This window comes from Lates calcarifer, linkage group LG6, assembly GCF_001640805.2.
Source record: "Lates calcarifer isolate ASB-BC8 linkage group LG6, TLL_Latcal_v3, whole genome shotgun sequence".
In the NCBI taxonomy this organism is placed as follows: Eukaryota; Metazoa; Chordata; class Actinopteri; family Centropomidae; genus Lates; species Lates calcarifer.
The window spans coordinates 24,213,132-24,233,388 of NC_066838.1; the positions used below are offsets into that span (position 1 = coordinate 24,213,132).

Genomic DNA, 20,257 nt, shown 5'->3' on the forward strand with positions numbered 1-20,257 from the left:
TAATATCTCTTTCATCAAGCTTAATAGCCTATTAGATAATAATAGAGTTCAAATGGCATTAACTGGGCGTACTGTGTAGACGTACTGTGTGCGGGGTAGAAACCTATAGAGAGCAGACTCCTGAATGGCATTTACTTCAGCCCCGAAGTGGCAAGTCTCTGGCATGGCTCCTTGCAGGCAGCAGCAGAGTAAGGATTGGGTTGTATTTTTGGAAGGGTGTGTGTGTGTGGATTGGTCGCCTTGTTAGGTCTGGCTAAAATATTTCCAACAGTGCAGCGACTGTCAGGAGATAGCTGGGTGGCAGGGACAGGGGGAGAGGGGCTTTTCTCTGTGGCCACCTAGAAAAAAAGCCATGTAAGATCCCTGGCTTATCAAGACTTAAATACAGAAATAATTCGATTTAATAACTGGTAATTGGCTTCAAAATTTGTAACAACTGCAGAGTAGATAGTTCATGAGAGGAAAAGGAGAATCCAAGTAGAAGACACTGGAGTAATCTGGAGAAAATAAAAACGAAATAAAGTTTCTGTAAAGTGTGAAGTGCGCACGGGACCTTCATGGACACGTTGAGAAATCCCCAAACCAACTCCAAGAGAAGAAACAAGCAGCACAAGTTCAGCACTGAGGATATCTCCAATCAGTTTTGATGTCAGGTGAAGGTGAAGTCAGACTGAGCAGGTAACAGACTTAAAAAATAACAGCTTTAACTTTCTGATCGGTGCGTTATTCCGGCTGCGGGTGAGAGGCATGAGTGGAGGTCGCTTTGAGTTTGACGACGGCGGAGCTTATTGCGGCGGCTGGGAGGGGGGCAAAGCCCACGGCCATGGCATCTGCACCGGACCCAAGGGCCAGGGCGAGTTCTCCGGCTCCTGGAACTACGGCTTCGAGGTGGTGGGAGTCTACACCTGGCCCAGCGGCAACACGTACGAGGGGTACTGGTCGCAGGGGAAGCGTCATGGTCTGGGAGTAGAAACCAAAGGACACTGGATTTACAAAGGGGAATGGACTCATGGCTTCAAGGGGAGATACGGCGTCCGGATCAGTGTTGGCAGTGGAGCAAAGTATGAAGGAACGTGGAATAATGGGCTTCAGGATGGATATGGAACAGAGACATATGCTGATGGAGGTGAGATTCACATAATGAGAAAAGGCTGGGGTGGAGGAAGTACTCAGATCTTTAACTGAAGTAAAAATAGAAATACCACAGTGTAGAAATACTGTTGAAGAGTAAAAGAGATATTAACATCAGCATGAAAGTACCAAAAGTGTTCATTCAGAATAATATGCCTTTTAATAATTGAAATATAATTATCGATACATTAATGAGTATGAAATACATTGTTAAAGATGGACAGCTTAATTGATAATAGACTACACCAGAATTTATTTTATTTTCTCTTAATGATCAGAATCTGTACAGTAACTAGTAGCTAAAGCCTACAAAAGCACAATATTTCCCTCTGTACTGTGGTGGAGTAAAAAGTATAAACAAGCCTGAAATTGAAATGCAGAAGTGCAAATTTTGCCTGAGTACATAACTTGAGTAGATCTACTTAGTTACATCCCACCACTGAGTAAAAGTAGCCTACAAAAGTGATTCATCAAAATATACTTTAACTACCAAAAGCATAAAGAACTCACAGAATGGCCCATTTCACATTAAAGTGTCACTTTAAGGTTGCAGCTGGTAAAGGTGGAGCCACCTTTTATTCTGTTTAACCTATAAAATTGTACTTAAGTACAGTATTTGAGTATTAAAGTTACTTTCCACCACAGAATTACACAAATCACACTACAGGGTGATCTCTAAATCATGCACTAGTGGTACAAAACGCCTCAGCCCATGTGTGGCCATATGGTCCACTGCACCAAGTTCACTGCCGGCGAGGTGAAGACAAATCACAGAGTAAAAACAGAGCAGCCTGACAATCCTTATGGTCGTTTATGATGTCTGTGTAACCAGAAGAAAATATCACTCTGCTGCTGTCAGTCAAACCTGCTCGTTGGAAATAACCCCCCGGTAGGAATGTTTCCGTTTTGTTAAACTACACCATCATCAACAGTGGTGGAAAAAGTATGCACATCTTTTACTTACGTACAAGTAGCTGACTCCTGGGCTTTTTCGAGTAAATATCTTAAAGTATCAAAAGTAAAAGTACACATGCAGCAGAATGAGGCTTCTTGGTGTTAAATTATTGTATATGATCTTATTGGATTATATTACTGATGGATTACTGCGTAAACAGCACTGTCATGTTGTGGCTGTTGTAGGTGAAGCTGCTTTTAAATGTTGCATCATTTAATCTTAAAAAATGCATCATATTTTAGCACAAAGCTCAAATCAACTTACAAGTACCTTAAAACTGTGCTGTACATGAGTGAATGTACTTAGTTACTTTCCACCACAGATCATAAAGAATTTGTTGTTAATTGTCCAGATTCCTCTACACCAACTGAGTGGTTATTTCAAGTGAGGTTACAAAGAATCCTGGGTATTTTTCCATCCTTAAATACTCTCTGGAAGTTTCTTGTATGTCCTTAAGTTCATGCATTTTACTGTGCAGAGGAAACTAAATAAGTTAGAGGAATAAAATTGATTGTGCTTGTACAATAGCAGTGGTTTTCCTCCTGAACAGCTGACTCATCAGCTTGAAGCCCAGACTGGTGGAAGTTGCGGTGGGGGATGTGATAGCACCAGATGTCAGGATGTAATAATAGCCCACAAGCCCCATGCCCTCTTGGCCTCACGGGCCGAGGCGTAGCCATCAATATAATCCACACTCATGTCAATTTTAGCATGAGACCAGACCCCAAGCTGACTTGTCAGTGAGGGTTTTAATGTCTGAGACTTTTCACACTAAACATACGGATGACATTCTGCCAGAAATAAAAGTATGAGTATTTTTATATGGAGCTAACTATTTTCACGCCATGTTGAAAAGTTTTAAGCCATGCTATAGGCTCTGTGAAACTGCACAGTGGTGTTTTGAGCTAAATGCTAACATCAGAATACATACATACTCACAACAGCACAGCTAACATGCAAATGTTTACCATGCTCATCACCGTAGTTTAGCGTGTTAGCATGCTAAGTAGCGCTAAACACATAAAAAAGCAGAGGCTGCTGGGAATGTCATTAGTTTCGCAGGCATTTGGCTAAATTTTAACCCAGATGATGGAGATAGATGATAACTTATTTATAACTGTTCAGTTCTGGGCACCATGAATAGCTACAGCTAATTTAATGGCAATCCGTCAAATAGTTCGCCAAAACCACCAATGACAACCTCATTGTGGCCTCAACCAAAGTCATTATAAAGTCAGATTTATCCTCTGAGGATTGTTAATATATGTACAAAATGTCATGGCAGTCTGTCCTGTAGTTGGTATATTTTAGTCTAACTACAGTAATGGACATAGACTGACAGTCATCTATAGAGCCATGCTAATAGTATGGTTAAAAAGGAAAAAAAAAACTTTTAAATGATAGAGAGCCAATGTGGTCTTTGACTATGTACCTACAAAACATACTAGCGTCATGAGGTTTGCTGTTACATCAATCAAATTATTGCACAAATTAAAAGTTTGTTGTGGTGATGCCACTAAAGTAAAGGGATTATCAGCATGATTGCAATTCATCCTGAGAGGGAAATTAATGTCTGTACCTAATGTCACAACAAACCATTCAAGACTCATGGTGGTGCAAGAGGAAAAGTCATAAGATCACCAAATATAGTTTGGTTAGCTATCTAGAAACCATGAATGTCTGTACATCCATGGTGAGATATTTCACTAGATGAGTGAAGACTTTGACCTGCTCATGGCGCTAGACAGAAAGTCAGAGATTCACCAAAGTTAGTAGGGTTCTTCCTCTGGGAACCATGAATGTTTGTACCCAGTTTCATGCCAATGCATCAGATAGTTGTTGGGATATATCATGGCTGGACCAAAGACAGACTTTGCCATCTATAGAGCCGAGCTAGCATGGCATTTAGAAAATAATTCTGATTAATTCTAAATAATTAAAACTCCCTGTTTTCCGATGTTTGCAGGCACTTTCCAGGGTCAGTTCACCGGTGGGATGCGGCACGGCTATGGTGTTCGTCAGAGCGTTCCCTATGGCATGGCAGCAGTCGTCCGCTCCCCTCTTCGTACCTCCTTGACCTCCCTTCGCAGCGAGCACAGCAACGGCACCGTCTTGCAGCAAGACATCCCCATCATCACCACCACCAACGCCTCAGGTGAGGAGACACCGGTCGCTACCCCTACACAGCTGGGACCATCCCGTGGAGGCTTCGCCCTCACTCTCCAGGTGGACCCGGAGGCAGTGAAACCCAAGAAGAAGGGCCTGTTTCGCAGGAGCTCTCTGCTGGGCAAGCTGAAGAAGTCCGACTCGAGCACCTCGCTGTCCAGCCAGAAGAGCAAGATCAGCTTCCTGAGGACAGAATCGGCTCTCAGCTCCAATGCCAGCGACACCAACTCCACCATCAGCATTGGGGACGAGAGCCTGGCCGGAGCCGAGGATTTCCCCCCGGTGGAGGCCGACATCGACGCCACCACCACAGAGGTCTACATGGGTGAGTGGAAGAACGACAAGCGCTCGGGGTATGGAATAAGCGAAAGGTCCAGCGGGCTCAAGTACGAGGGCGAGTGGCTGAACAACCAGAGACATGGCTACGGCTGCACCACCTTCGCTGAGGGAGGGAAGGAGGAGGGCAAGTACATGAACAACATGCTGGTGAAGGCCATGAAGAAGAGGGTGATCCAGCTGAAGGGAACCAAGATCAAGCAGAAGGTGGAGCGGGCGGTGGAGGGAGCTCAGAGGGCTGCAGCCATCGCCAAGCAGAAGGCGGAGATCGCTGCCTCCAGGTAAGAAAAGATGAGCGGATGATGAGGATTCCTCCAATTCTGTTTCATCCTCTGTAGAAGTGACATATTTATAAGGACGAACTGTCTCTTATGACAGCTGTCTTCAAGGTTTACCCAGTTTGCACCACTCATGTTTTAACATTACATTTGACTTAAAGCATGAAGCATTCAATATATATAAGATATAAGTCTCTAAGAAACCCAAAAGGTCGCGTAACACACTTACAGCTGTTCTGAAGGTATTTCAGAACACCTTCCATAAAAACTCTCTTAACCATCTGGATGTAAAATATTCTGTCTGCTGCATGTCTTCTCTTTCTTTTTGTAGCAACTAAATATGTCTGTCCTCAGTTTGAACAACATGCAACAAAATTTCAAGGTTGTTTATCAATTTAAAGAAAAAATGATAGTATCCACTCACTGGATTCTACCTTAGATACTTCATCAGACAAATGGTAGACATGACAAATCGACACGTATAGATGTGTGCTGTTTTTATGATAGGATTTGATGCATAATCAAGATGAAATACATGATCAATAAAAAGACACAATCAAAAAAACAGTCAGAGAAATCCTACAAATATATCAGAAAACATTAATAGCACAAAATATATTATACATTTAGTAGGATTGCAGTTTGTTTTTAGGATTCTTTGAGGCACTGAAAATTCACTTTATCTTGATTATATATCAATTCCTATCATGACTTGTACATGTGACAATGTCAGCATGATGTAACAATTTAGTGTCAGTCTATATGCACCTTTTTTATACATTTTTCAGAGCTAAAATCCAGCCTACAGACACAAAACCTTTTCCTTCCTTCCTCCTCATTCCTTCACTGAACCTGTTAAAACAGAATATGTATTCATCCAGATGGTGTGAGTCTTTGAGTATTCTTGAAATGCCTTCAGAATAGTGTTAAATGCTGGTAATTGACCTTCTGGTTTCTTTTCCGCAGAGTGTCTGCTAATTATTTTTCAGAAAATCGAATGCTTTGCTCTGTGACTCAAATGCACTGAAAGGCACAAACTGAGGGCAGCGTATGAAAGTAAATGAGGGCAACAGTTCGTATAGAGACAATAGCAATAAAAAGAGACACTTCATTTATTCTGAGCCACAAACTAACTGCCTCTCACTGAAGTCACAATAACTCTCCCCTCAATTATAGGCAACTCAGCCACAAGGAGACATTATGTTAAAACTGGATTATAGATAAGAAATAATAAGCACAGCGGCTGAAGTGGCTGTTTGGAGCAGCATTGTTTGAACCGCAGGATGTACCCAAATGATCCAGCCCATCATGGTTCTCTATAATGGATATGATGGATAAGTCGGGGCTCTGTTGCTAATTCTGTCTGTCTGCAACCGGCAGTGTATATGATATTTCAGCAGCTAAGAGTGGACTTACTTTTAAAGCTGCAGCTGTATCTGTTTGAATACTTCATCATTACTGATTTCAGCTGATTACCAGTCTTATTGGTGGACGTAAAGATGCCTCACAGGAGGAGATAGGCAGTGTACCTTTGTTTATCTGAAAGGATGCAGCACAGCTTGTAGATTAGGTAGTAGCTCACGAATCCCTCATGAAAACACAAATCAGTGTTTTTAAACTTTGGTTTTTTTACAGATTAAACAAGCTATAATACAGTGTTAATGATTAAGCTTTAAAGGTGCTGATTTTTGGTTTTTGTTACCTTTTACCTTCTCATTTAACTCTCAAAAAGACAGCCAGTAAGTGTTTTTCATAGTGAGAGACCAGTTGCATTAGCATGAATCAGCGTGACACATTTAGGTGCAGATCACGATTAATCACCTGTCTGATAAAGGAAGTGAACATGAGACTATTTAAAAACCTTTTTCTATCAGTGCATCAGTGAAATCAAGTCTGTAAGGAAACATGTTTTTCTCACATAGTATTTTGTTCATACATGCTCACGTCTACCTTCAGTTTGTCTTTGACCGTACAAGGCGGTGGTGTTTTTGTCCACAGTCGTCCTCAGCACCTGAAATAATCTCAGTGTTTACAGCAGTGAGACTCGCACTGACAGACTGCAGACCCTTGTCCCAGCAGATTGAAATCTAAATATTGTACTCTGAGGATAAGCAGTATATGAGAGTTATGGGCCGGTGTTCGTTGTATCGGTGCTTTAAGCTCACCTACAGCGTGTGCACAGGCGCCTGGACAGGAGCTGAAAGTGGAAGCAAACACTGAGTATTTATGTAGGGCTGCTTTCAGAAACACCTCGGTGGCCTTTCACAAACCAAACATGACCTCAGAGGAAATACATCCTCACCAAATTCCTGAATATATAACACTCCAAACTACTGGAAGACCAGTGGTGGGATGTAACCAAGTACACTTACTCAAGTACTGTACTTTATAACAATTATTATACTTTAATACCACTGTATTCCAGAGGTAAAAACTGTACTTTTTACTCCTCTAAAGTTATTTGACAGCTGTATTACTAGTACATTTCATACTATCATTTTACATACAGAAATCTGGCTATGTTATTTTGATGTATTAAACCAATATTTCCCAGTCTTTTGGCTCATGGCCCCTCTGGTCAAGGTTAGGCCTTTTCTCTGGAGCTCCATTAAAGAGACATTTCCCTTCTATATTCATCAAATTATCCAATAAAATTAAAGTTTCGTTAATGAAAAACCTAAAAAAATGAATCCAAATTTGTGGATCAGAACCTTTTTTTCCTCCTTTAATCAACTTACAACCCCTCAGATTTATGCCGTGACCCTTTGGAGGAGCCAAACCCCTAGGTTGGAAACCACTAGAATAAACTACCTAACTGTATAAAGTACCTTTTTAGGCATTGATGCATCAGTATTAAGTCTCTAACTGGGGTCATTTTCTGCAGAAAGAGTAACTTGTGATACTTTAAGCACATTTTACTGATAATACTTTTACTTCTAGTGGAGTATTTTACATTGCTGTATGGGTACTTTTGTTGAAGTAAAAGTAGAAATACTTCTGCCACCACTGTGGAAGACTAACTAAACAACAGCCACTCTTGAGTGCTCCTGAATATTAAACTAAAATCCATTATTATATAAGCAGTGGAGACATGACACATCTGTTCCTGGCAGTGGTTTCCTCACTCTCTGATCCCTTTGGCGCAGAAGTCGAGGGTTAAAAATACATGTACAACCTCTGTGCACCGCTTGCATGGGATGCCAGACCTGGCTCTCTTGAAGTCCAGTTAGCTAAGCGTTCCACTGGCATTCAGACGCTCCGATGGACATTGTTCTGTTGCGTGGACTGGGGGCGTCTGGAGGAGGAGGACCTGTGTGGCAGGACAGGGTGTAAATGACGCACACACAGGGGCCCTGTGGTCACAGAGGAGCCCTGACTAAATATGGACAGGCGCACTCTTGCTGTATCACAATCACAGGGGAATGCAACAGCTGATTATCCCTCCTCCCCCTGCTTTTCAAACCCCATCTTTCCTGCCTAGTCACAGACACACACCCTCACTGTTTTCTTATGATGAATCACATTGGCTCCTTTTTTTTTTTTGTTTCACTCCAGTTTTTAGCAAATCACAAACTTGTCCAAGTGGTGTACAACTCTCCCTCCCTGAAAACAATCTGCTTGTTGACTTCTTCCTGTTTCTGTCACCTACTGTAAGCTTTTAGCTCCTCCGCTGAGCCGGCAACAGTCAGAGATCACAGATCTCGAATCCATCTTGCGTCAGCAGTGGTGTCAAATGGTTCCACAGATATAAATATGACACAGCTCATAAGCAAGTGCTTGGGTATAAAGAGTTAGTTTATATATGTACCACACCTAGCTTTAGTTGTGCAGCTTGGATTACATACTGTACTGCTGATACGAGCATTTTGTGCTGGTGAGCGATCAGCCGCTCGTAACATTTGTAAACAAAGTTCAGCTCTGACTTCAGCTTGGAACTATGTGCTGTCTGTTTTTACAACTTACTTGTTTCATGACAAATAATGTCAGAGGAAAAAATAGCTGGTCAGTAATCAGAGAAAATGAGGAGATCTCTGTAGGTGTTACTAATGTGACCTCTCACCAATGTAGCAATAATGAAGTTGCAATTAGCACCTAATGTTTGTGTATTTTGGCAAAGTGATTTAATTAGCGTCTGAAACATTTAGTCGTCTGTTTTTAGAACCTAAATCACTCTCACACTCCCTCCGTCTTCCCCTCTCGCACACACTCACACACATACCGCGCAGTTGAATAGGACCCTCCACAAAGATCCAGTGGCACATGCCAGAATGACAGAATATCTCTTGCCATCAGCAGGCGGGCAGGACAACTGTAGCATGACAAAAAACAGATGGTTACGAAACAGCAGAACAGCAGGACGTACGAGAAAGAAGGCTTTTACATTCCTCTGTATTTGCACAGGATATACTTTATGGTACAGATTATGCTGTGATCTCACATCTTGCCGAGCGTCTTTCTGCAGCTGATGTCTCATCAGTCCTCAGAGTACGACCAGCGTCTCCTCAAGGCAGCTCCTAAAGGCATAAGGGGTATTTAGGTCACAGTGTCAAATGTCATGTTTGGTTGCAGAGAAACAGTGGAGGACCAACACAGACCCTGCAGCAGTTATACAACTTAAACAACCACAGATATTTAAACTGAATCCTTTTGTTCTGCTCAGATATTCCCAGTGTTTACAAAGTCTCAAGAGCTCACAGCTACTTCCTCTGTCTGTCTAATAATACATAACATGGAACATATGGACTGCACAAATCTTAAAGTGACTATAATCAATATTTGTGACTCTTTATATGTGAAAGGTGTCGCTCAGGGACGATTATCACCCAACTCTGCTCAGCTTTTAGCAGATAATTGTTTTGGTTTTACAGACTGCAACTTTACTGATTTCTTTGTAGCATCATTCTCATCTAATATTCTCTTTTTACTTTTCCTAATTTATTATGTAATTCAGTTTTTATTTACTTCTTATCTTTTACTTTAAGTGCTACTCAAGTAGTAGCTATAAACCTCCCTATTTAGCATTTATAGGCAGTATATAAACATTTGCACCAACCTCCTGGAACAAACCTCCTCCCCTTGACTTTTAACTAATGATATCACTGTTTAACAGATGTTATTTTAACTTTATCTGTACTTTATTGTCTTTTATTCTTACTCATTTATATTGGTTTTGTTTGTTGATTGTTTTGCTGCCTCATGTAATCTCGGCATCATTGAAAATGAAGGTTACGCTCAACGTATCCCAGAGAATTATATGAAGGTTGAATCAATGAAATTAAATAATGCCTCGTAATGCAGTTTATGCATCCTTACCCTAATACTCACCAGCTGAATAATGGATATTCTATGTTCAGGTGGGGAAATATTGATCAAAACAACCCCCATATTAGCCCAGACACCTCCAATTTCAGCAGGTGTTAAACAACTTTAACCACAATGGACAAAATGATGACATACAGCATTACATTAGAGAAACATTTGGGTGACTCGCCTGGTTATTTAAGAGTTAAATTTATTTTTCCTTTGCAGTGCACTTCAAGAGTGAGTTCTTTCTCTGTCTGGGGTTTCTGCTCATTTATGGTTCTGAGAGCTGCACTGGTCTCTGGCTGTAAGACACTGATACTGACTCACTCAGTGGGTTGTGAATGGAGGAGAAGCAGCTTCTGTTGTCGCTCTACTGTCTGCTGCCTTTCTGAGTGTTGGGTTAGCTTTAGCTTTAGCTTTAGCTGGCTACTGTACTGTCAGAGGTGGAAAGTAACTGAGTACATCTACTCAAGAACAGTCCTGAGGAACTTTTATGCCACTTTATACCTCTTTTACTTAAGTTAAAATAGTAATACTACTCTAAAGATACTACAGTACAAAGGTATTTTCATCAAAAATCTACTTATATTAAAAGTAAAAGTATTCACTAAGCAGAACAGAGCCATATTGTGTTGAATCAATATGTACTTTACGTTATTGGATTGCTACTGTTGATGCATCAGTGTGTAAGCAGTATGCTGATGTCGTAGCAGATCAAGGTGGAAATACTATAATACAATAATATACTGTTGGGTAGTTTAAAGTCATATTTGAGAAGTGTAGAAGTTCTTATGTACAGTAAACGTAGCAATACTACACAGTTGCAAGTACAAGTCATGTATTTAAAACTTTAAAAGCACAAAAGTACTAGCAACAAAACTTAACTAAAATACCAGAAATATATAATAAACAATGCTGCAGCTGGTAAAGATGGGGCTGATTAACTGATTACCTGAATATCTCATGAATTTCTTGTTGTTTGTTGATTAGATTTTGTATTATTATTCTGAATCTGAAAAGTAACTTGCAACTGAAGTTATTCAATCAATGTAGTGGAGTAAAAAGTACAATATTTGCCTCTGAAATGTAGCAGGGTAGAGGTATAAAGTAGCAGAGAATGGAAATACTCATTACCTATGAGTACTTTAAAATTGTACCATACTTGAGTGAATGTAGTAACTAAGTGGTCATCTCTGGTGAGGTTACAGACATTTTTTCATCATTAAATACTCTCTGGTAAAGTACAAATACCTCAAAATTATACTTAAGTGTAGAACTTGACTAAATGTACTTACAGTCAATCACCGCTGAATACTAAACTCCTTTAAGATCTCAGCATTTCCAGAGCTGTGGGGTGGAAGGTAGAAGCCATTTGTCGCCATCGTTTCTCCTCCACCCACCAACTGGCAGTTTACCCAGTAGATCAGACCGGCTGCCATGTTATCAAACACACCGTTCTGTTTGCAGAAAATCAGGAAGCAAATTAATGAGTTGTAAATTCGAGAGCTGAAAGTCTTTGTTTGTTACGTCAATCACTCAAATAATGTACATCTTACTCCTGTTCAGCAAGGCAGAATGCTGCAATGAAGGTGCTTTAATAGACAAACAAAGTGAGCAGACTTACAAGCAGGTGAGAAAGATGGCAGGAGCACCAGAAGGCAAAAACACACACAGGAAATCAGGGACACTAGAAAAACTCAACACTCCAGTGAGTCCAGGTTGATTGTAGAATGAGGTCCAGGTGAGCAGAGACCAGGTGACTGCAGGGCTGATTGAGGAAGTGGGAACAGGTGAGGGGGTGAAACAGGAAGGAATACCATAACAGACACAAGAAGGAAAGTAATTTCAAAATAAAACAGGAAATAACACAAAGTCTCTCAAGGGCAGATTATGACAGTTCCTCCGCGTAGAGCTGAAATGATTAGTTGATTAATCGATTAAACAACTGACAAAAAACTGTTGTGATTGTTTCTCACAAGTACAGAAAGACAAACACAGTTATACCAAAAAGCTTGTTGCTAAAAAGCAGCTGATATAACTCTGAGTTTAATGAGTATTTCGGTTTAATTATAAACATGTGAGTTTGAGGGAACGGGGCGTAGAGGTTCCTGGAAGAGGAGGTGCTGAGTGTGTGTGGACAGGTGGAGCTCATCTATATCAAACAGGGAACCTCAGGAGTCTCTAATTGTTCCAGTGGGAGGCAACTTCCCCACTGAGTCTTGAAGTGGACCGGGAGGCTATTTTCAGCCCCGTGTAAAGTTACAGTATGTCAAGTATCCACAGAGTAATCACAATCAGTTAATTCTCCCTGTTAAAGTGGGACAAATAGCAGCAGCCTTGAACTCTCGGCATTCAGCTGCCAGGTTTTGAGGCAGGTTAGCAGTGCTGCAGTGTTGGCCACCACTTGAATATCTCTACAACTATTGGATGGATCGCCATGGAATTTTGCCCAAACATTCCTGGTCCCCAGAGGACAAATCCTACTGACTTTATTAACGTTTCCAATGAGGTTGATATTTTTGGTTCTGAATATAATCTCTGTACAAGTATTGAACAGATCGTCATGAAATTTGGTACAGACATTCATGTTCCCCAGAAGATGAACTGTATTAACAATAACTTTATTCTCACAGAGAATGCCAGTGTGTTGTCCCATTTTTGTTGCATTTATATTTTGCTACATATAAAAGCCCAGAATTGTTCTGTTACTTGTTCTTCAGTGATTGTTGGGTGAAATTCAAGACACACGTATAAAATATTCAACATTTTTTAAGTGTTTCATTATGGCTAAATCCTAATCTTAAGCTATTACCCCAAACTTTTCTGCGGCTGTGTAAAATAAAACGACTCCCTGCTGTTCTGTTATAGTGACTCTCTGTTGTGTTGTCCCCTCTGTCTCTCTGTCAAATAGATATATGTGTGATGATGGAGTCCTCAGCAACTTGCCAGCAATAACTCATTGTCCCGATGGCAGCGATAAAAGCATAATTTATTTCTGTCTCGACCCAACAGCAGAAAAGGACACCTCCTCTCTTGATAGCTAATAATACTAATGAACCATATGACCAGCAGCCACCCACCCATGGCCTTCATTTCAACATGATTGAATACTATAAACAAGCCCTGCCCCGTGGTATTTTTGGTCAGTCTTTGACTGTTTGAAGCCGTCACTCAAGCTCTGTACTTTGTTTGATTAGGAAGGTCATTAAAATGTATATTAGGATATGATGTAATGAGGAAAATATTGTGCCAAACAGATCATATCAAACCCTCTGAGTACTGCTCTATCCCTTCACCACCTTTATGATACTGAACTTCCAATTTCACATCTCAGTTATCAACAAAACCAGTAAATAAGTTGTGGTACAAGGGCTGTGACTAAGGTTTACTTAAATTTTTAATTGATAAGTCAATAGTGTGGTCAATTAAATGTCAGTAAACTATAAAAGAGCCCAAGAAACTGTCTGGCAGTTCCTTGTTTTTTCCAACTAACAGTCCAAAACCCCAAAATGTTCATTTTACTGAAACATTCCTAACGATTTTTGCTTGATAAATTTATCTGTCACATCAAAATGACTTCTTTCAGATTGAAACTCACACCACAAACAGTGAAAACAAAACGTCTGGATGTGTGCTGCAGTGCCAATGATTTGTGAATCATGTTGCATCTGTCCCCTGCAGGACGGCTCATTCAAAGGCCAAGTCAGATGCAGCCGAACAGGCGGCTCAGGCCTCGAACAGCGAGTCCAGCATTGCCAGACTGGTGGCCAAAGAGCTCTCCCCGTCCTTCTACCAGCCAGGTGAGTGGACATCAGAATGAATAGATTAAAAAATACCAACTTGAGGGCTATTTTCATGGTGTGAGCTCCTTGAAAAAAGCTAATACAGCACTGGATTTTATGGATTTAATCGTTTATTTTCACCTGAAATCTGATCTTTTTCAGAAGAGGAGGATCATATTTACAAATTTCCCTAAATGACATGAATGCAGACCAAATGTTGTCTTCATTTTATATTTGTGGATATAAATACCACACGAATCTGTATTTTTCTCAGCTTGACCATTTTAACAACATACACTTACTGTATGATTTGTTTTTAAAGAAAACAGCAAATATAAACTACTAACAACAGCTCTAGTTTTATACTTAGTCCCTGTACATCCAGTGCCTCCACTTGTGCTCGTAGATCCTTCGGCTGAGGCTCAGTACAAGGGTAGTCACATTTGAATGTCTAAAAAAAGGAACATCTTGTTGGGTCGGAGGGATCATATCAGTTTCATTGCGAGTCTGGCAACACACACTTACACGTTCACACAAAGGCGCAGCAGCCATTTAGGAGCCTCTTACATTTTTTCTTTTTCCTCTCCTGCTTCCCCCTTCTTCAGCCGAAAGCTTACAGGAATCAGACAGTAAAGTAAAGTCATCCAGCTTTTCTGAGCGGCTGCCCAAATTGTCTCTGACTAATACTACAAATGGACGAGGCCTGGCTGAGTTCTGCTATGCATTCTTCCGTGAAAGATCTCTCACCAAGGAGATAACAACACAGGCACACTGTGTCAGCACCATCTGGTTTCTTTTCACTGAGAAAACCAGTGGTGTAACCTCACAATTTAAGGAATAAACTGTGAGGAACTGACATTTTTTTATTTTGATTATTGTCTATGAAAGAAAAGCCTGATATATTTTAATCTTCTCCATTATAGAGCTCCATTGTTGTCCCACACACTTATTTTGCTGCCAGAAATACTCACCAAAGCACCAAATGTGTATTAATCCACAGCTGAAAATAGTCCCTAAGAAATGCACAATTTAGTCCTTTTAGAGTAACTTAAATACCCAGCTGTTTTAGGAAATTGCTTATTTATTAATGGCTTGTTTTCTGTCTTCAGTAGGAATAAATGGGCTTTGGGCTGAGAGCCACAGACAAGCAGGGGAAATAAATATGAATTAAAAATTGCAGGAAATATGGACCGACTGTTGTACATTGTTGGCTTTGATATTTTGGGATGGGGTTGGGATTTGTTGACAGTAACAAAAATATAGAATATTATCAGGTTTATCCTTTGATATTGAGAGGTTTACTCTGTCATAAACATGTTTTATTTTATCAGTATTCAGATCTTAATTAAAAGTAGCAATACAAAATAAAAAAAATACTCCACCACAAGTTCGTAATTCAAAATGTCACTTAAGTATTATAAGCAAAAAGTACTAATATAGTATAGTATATTACGTTTTATTATATAAATTATATTACCTGTTTTCTATAACTGATAGAATAATGTGTAAACAGCATTTTCATATTGTATTTTAAGCTAATTTCAACAGTCTTAAAGATTTTGGGGTAGTTTCATCTTTATCTGTAAAGTAATCAGTAACTATACTAGTCAAATAAATGTAGGAGGGTAAAAAGTAGAATATTTGCCCCTGAAATGTAGCATAGTTTAAGTATAAAGTAGTAGAAAATGGAAATACTCAGGTAAAACTACCTCAGAAATGTACACAAGTCGAGGACTGTCTCTCAGTCGACTGTAATTAGTCTTGTATTGTGAGAAAGAGGCGCGTCATGATAATTATGTTATCTAGGAAACAACAGAATGATCTTTTTGTAAAGTTATGACACTAATAATTGTGAATGTGTGAATGTGATATTTTTCAAATGTTCACAAACTCTCCAGAGTGAGACTGTGAGACTCTGTGATGAGGATGAACTCTAATATACTTACACAGGTCCTGAGTATCTGAAGAAGAGAGTGTTACACGAGGCCGTGGAGGGCAGTGAGAACACAGACACCGTCATGCATGAGCCGCTGCTGGCTGAGGAGGAGCCCCTGCCCACGCCGCCTGAAAGCCCACTCATGAATGAACTGGACAGCCTCATGCCTGGCTCGTCCCCAGGCCGCACCCCCTCCCCCAGCCCGGGCATCATCAGCAAGGAAGATCCCAAACTCCTCAGTCCAGGAAGCTGGAATGAAGACAAAACCAGTAAAGGTGGTGGCAGTAAGGGCGGCAGTAAGCCCAACAGCAGGCCCAATAGTCGCCCCACCACCCCTTCAACCTCTGTTTCTGCTCCCGCCTCAGCTGCACCTGAAGGAGGAGGGGGCCCCAGCAGTCGAGGCCCCTCTCGTACCTCCAGCCGTCAGAGCACCAAGAACGAGCAGGGCTCTGACCTGGAGATCAAGCCCCTGCAGAAGTTTGACTCCGAGGCCAAAGCTCCGGATGTCGCTCCTGCCGCTGCTGCCCCCGTAAGGAATAGCCTCATCTCTCAAGATGAAGAAGAAGCTCCGCGCCCCTCCGTCAAAGCGCCCAAAGCTGTCACCCCCGAGTCCAAAGCCGCAGAGCCTAAAACTGAAAGAGCTCCGTCAGTCCGTGAACAAGCTCCGTCAGTCCATGAACGAGCTCCGTCAGACCATGAACGGGCTCCGTCAGTTCACGAACGAGCACCCTCCATCTCTCAGAACAAAGTGGAGTCCAGGGAGGTGAGCAGGCCGTCCAGCAAAGCAGAGACAAAGCCGTTACCAAAGCGGCAGCCCAGCCCAGCTCCGTCCCCAAAACCTGCACCCAACCTTGAACCTAAATCACTACCAAAGCAAGTGGAAGCCAAAGCCGTTGTTGCCAAACCAGCCCCGAAGGTGGATCTCAAAGCTGAGGCCCGACTGAAGGCCATGGTGTCGAGCAGTGAGGTGACTGCAGAGTCTTTGGAGCTGGAGGTAAGACAGGAAATATTGTTGGCTACAGGGCCAGTCTGTCAGTCGGTCCACGACTTTGGTCCAGACTAAAATATCCCATCAGCTATTCACAGTCCCCAGAGGATGAAGCCTAATGACTTTCATGATTCCCTGGGTTTTCCTTCTAGTGCAGGTCAACATTTTTTGCTTCATTACAAAATACCTGCAAAAATTAATTACTAATGGCAAATGTTAACATGCCAACATCATCAGCAGCATGTTAGCATTTTCAGTGTTAGCATTTAGCTCAAATTGCCATCATTTTAGCCAAAGTACAGGCTCACAGAGCTTGCTGGAGATTGTGTTATGTTTGTTGAAATCCCAGTTCTTGACCAAAATATGTGTCCTGGCATCACTAGAGTAGAATAAAAATCTGCATTAGTGCATGTTAACTCTGATTTCCAAGCTATCACGCTGCATTAACAGAACTAGAAGTACTACTTTGGTAGAAGTGCTACGTAGAGTAAAGGTATTGTATTGTAATTATTTGGATAAAGGTCGACATTTTGGGAAATATTAACAGTCCAGCCGAGAGATAGATGGGAAGATTGATACCACTTTGATGTGTGAGGCTGGAGCCAGGAGGTGGAAGCAGTGCAGTTACACCAAAGCTAGTTGTTTTCCCTGTTTCTAGTGTTAATGCTAAGCTAAGCTAACTGTCCCCTGGCTGTAATTTCATATCTGAGAGGTAAGAAAGTGGTATCAATCTTCTCGTCTAACTCTCTGCAGTGAAACAGAATAAGTCAAATTATTCCTGTAAGTAGCATATTTTCACAATCCTCCAGTAAATCCACACATTCACTCTCTTCATACCACGTATGCTCCTTTTGTTTTGTTTTTTGCCAAGGGCCCAAACACCATCATGATCTGCATGGTGATCCTGCTCAACATCGGCCTGGCCATTCTCTTCGTACACATTTTGTCATGAGACATTCTCCACCTCCTCAGGTAAATCTATATGACGTCGAACAGGTAGTCACACAAGCGTTAACTGCAAGGTTTTGCAGTGTGTGCATCAAAAGATAAATGTTTGGTTTGCTGCAGGTCACCAGCAGTGTTGGAGAGCGACGGCGGCGTTCCTCCTCCTCCTCAGTACGGACCAGAGATCAAAGAGCCCGCTGAGAGTGGGGGGAATAAAGGCCTCATGCAGACAGCTGCAGCTCTTCTAAAGGTTTTTGATGGTGTGACTGTGTGAGGCTCTGTGAAGCTCCTCTCTTTCCAGAGGTTTGAGAAACTGAAGGACTTTGAAGCGACTGAAAACGAGTCAGAACATCTGAATATGATGATATTTGTATGTTAAAGTGTGGAGGACGAGGGGCGGGCTGGGTGGTGGAGTGTGTTTCAGCAGGGGGCGGCAGATTTCATCTTCATCACAGTGTGTCACAAGAGTGTCAACATTTAGCAAAAAAAAAAAGGAAAAGGCTTTTAACTAAACCCTTAATTGGCACACAGTGGCAAACACTGATTCAGACAGATTAGACGAACCCAGTAGTTAATTATTTTTTGTCACAAGACGTGTTTGTTTGTGTTACGTAGTCGCCGGCTGAAGGAATGTTGATCACATATACAGACTTAATATTCTCTCCACTGTGCCTTGAACTTGGTTGTTTAGACACAAAGACGACTGCAGCAGACGTGTGAAGGATTTGGAAGTGATAACTGTCTCGTATCTTTGTTTTAATCATCTGCAATGTCCCGACATACGGTTAAAAAAGCTGAAATAGATTAATTAAGTAGGAGTCTGACATGTGTAAGAAACCTATGTGTGTGAATACTGACAGAAAACTGTAATCTAATGTCCTGTAAAAGCCAAGTTGTTGTTGTTTTCCTCCTGTTGCTCTAAAAAAAAAGACTTCAAAGCATCATGAGTTACATTTTGGCTACTGCATCCTATCTGAGACTGTGGTGTTTTACACTGTGAAATTTTCTATTTTCACTGGGATTTATATGCATCTATCTATTGTCATTCTGCTGCTTTGGTTTTGGGGGCTGACAAACCAAATAGAGGAGCAGATAGGAAGCTAATGAGTGTCACTGCTTTTTGTGTACGTGCTGTATGTTCCTGCCAACACTGTTTAGCACCCAGGTGGTTTTAAATGAGAGTTGTGTATGTTTTGCATTAGGATAAACGAGCAGAAAACAAAGCCTGTATGTCGTAGTGCGTTTGCTCCGTCTAGACATTTGTATTCATCCATTAGAAGCAGCGGGAGGTGGGAGCGTTGGTGTACGTCTCAGTGGAGAAAAAACATCCACACTGCATTATATTCAGGGCCTGTTGTTGCTTTAGAGCCGAAAATACGAGTTCAACTTTTGTACGCATGAGGGCACTTTGTGTGTATGGGTCTGTAATTTTTTTGTACCATTTTGAAGTGCACGTCTTTTCAGCGTTCAAATTACTCTGAAATATGCAACCCTAAATTTATTTATTTCCCCAGAAAGGAGTCAGTCAGATTGCCTCGTGATTGTGAGATGGAGAAAAACATAGAATGATTCTTAACTCCATGTCTTACATTGAGAAAAGCACTGTCCAGATGTGCTGTTTAATATTTCTCCTGTGTTCTTTTAGCCATAAATACTGTATGTGGGTTTTTAAAAAGAACAGGTGTTTAGCTGAAATTGTTTTGCCTTACAGTTTGCAAATGAACACACAGACCACTGGTTGTGCTTTGTTTTCATGCAAAAATCCACAATCAACAAAAAGATGTAGTTTTAATAAATCTCCCTTTACCTCATATTTGGAAAACATTTTTGACTGGTAGTTTATCTGTAATCTGTCAGTGCATTCATCAAATTGAGCCGATGAACCCAATGGTAAGTGCAATAAAACTAATATTCATACAGGTCAGTAATGTAGAGACCATTTTGTTTTGTCTGTTAGTGCATTTAAATAACTCAAACACTGCTGAATTTGAAGCATTTGTGTGGCCAGACCTGGTCAAAAACTACAAAGCTCAGATTAAATAAAAACTTTTACAACACTTGTGTTTTTGATGAATCAGTTTTTTTTTTTAAACTTTCTAAATTTATGTGATGATCATTCATTATCCCGAAGAAATCCAGTCTAGTAACAGCAGAACTAAGTATTTTTAAACACCACCTGTCTTGCCAGCATGAGACACCCCCCCTTATCCCTCCCTTGGGCCACAGTGAATACCACACCCTATTTTAAAACCAGGCCGGGGTTAGGCCTCAGGTCCTCAGAGAGATCTCAAATCACATCTTAAATTAGTAAAGATAAACTCTGCAAAACACTGGAAATATCTGATGCTGTAGAAGTCGTTTAGTAGTTAAACTACAGGCTACCTGAAACACCTTGACTTCAGATGTTTGCTTCTGCAGCATGGTGTGAGTCATAAC

The 20,257-nt window shown here is 41.0% G+C and overlaps 1 protein-coding gene and 1 long non-coding RNA gene across 2 annotated transcripts; one reads left to right on the plus strand and one right to left on the minus strand.

The window, feature by feature from the left end:
- Positions 1-260: 260 nt before the first annotated feature.
- On the plus strand, positions 261-19,878 carry jph2 (junctophilin 2). Its single transcript, XM_018688044.2, has 6 exons — positions 261-1,126; positions 4,053-4,869; positions 13,852-13,970; positions 15,903-16,882; positions 17,748-17,848; positions 17,945-19,878. The coding sequence occupies exons 1-5, from the start codon at positions 748-750 to the stop codon at positions 17,826-17,828; spliced, it is 2,376 nt and encodes a 791-aa protein (XP_018543560.1). The 5' UTR covers positions 261-747; the 3' UTR covers positions 17,829-17,848; positions 17,945-19,878.
- Positions 7,715-11,939, minus strand: LOC127142586 (uncharacterized). The gene is made up of 5 exons (XR_007813453.1): positions 11,795-11,939; positions 11,466-11,627; positions 9,305-9,380; positions 9,086-9,175; positions 7,715-8,176 (listed from the first exon to the last, which is right to left on the minus strand). It is a non-coding gene; the product is annotated as an uncharacterized LOC127142586 (long non-coding RNA).
- Positions 19,879-20,257: the final 379 nt, after the last annotated feature.

What these genes read in the sequence shown, in the direction of transcription:
- jph2 (XM_018688044.2), top strand. Translation starts at nt 748, where the DNA reads ATGAGTGGAGGTCGCTTTGAGTTTGACGACGGCGGAGCTTATTGCGGC. An exon ending in GCGGAGATCGCTGCCTCCAG is followed by an intron (nt 4,870 to 13,851) that starts GTAAGAAAAGAT and finishes TGTCCCCTGCAG; the next exon opens with GACGGCTCATTCAAAGGCCA. An exon ending in CAGAGTCTTTGGAGCTGGAG is followed by an intron (nt 16,883 to 17,747) that starts GTAAGACAGGAA and finishes TTTTTTGCCAAG; the next exon opens with GGCCCAAACACCATCATGAT.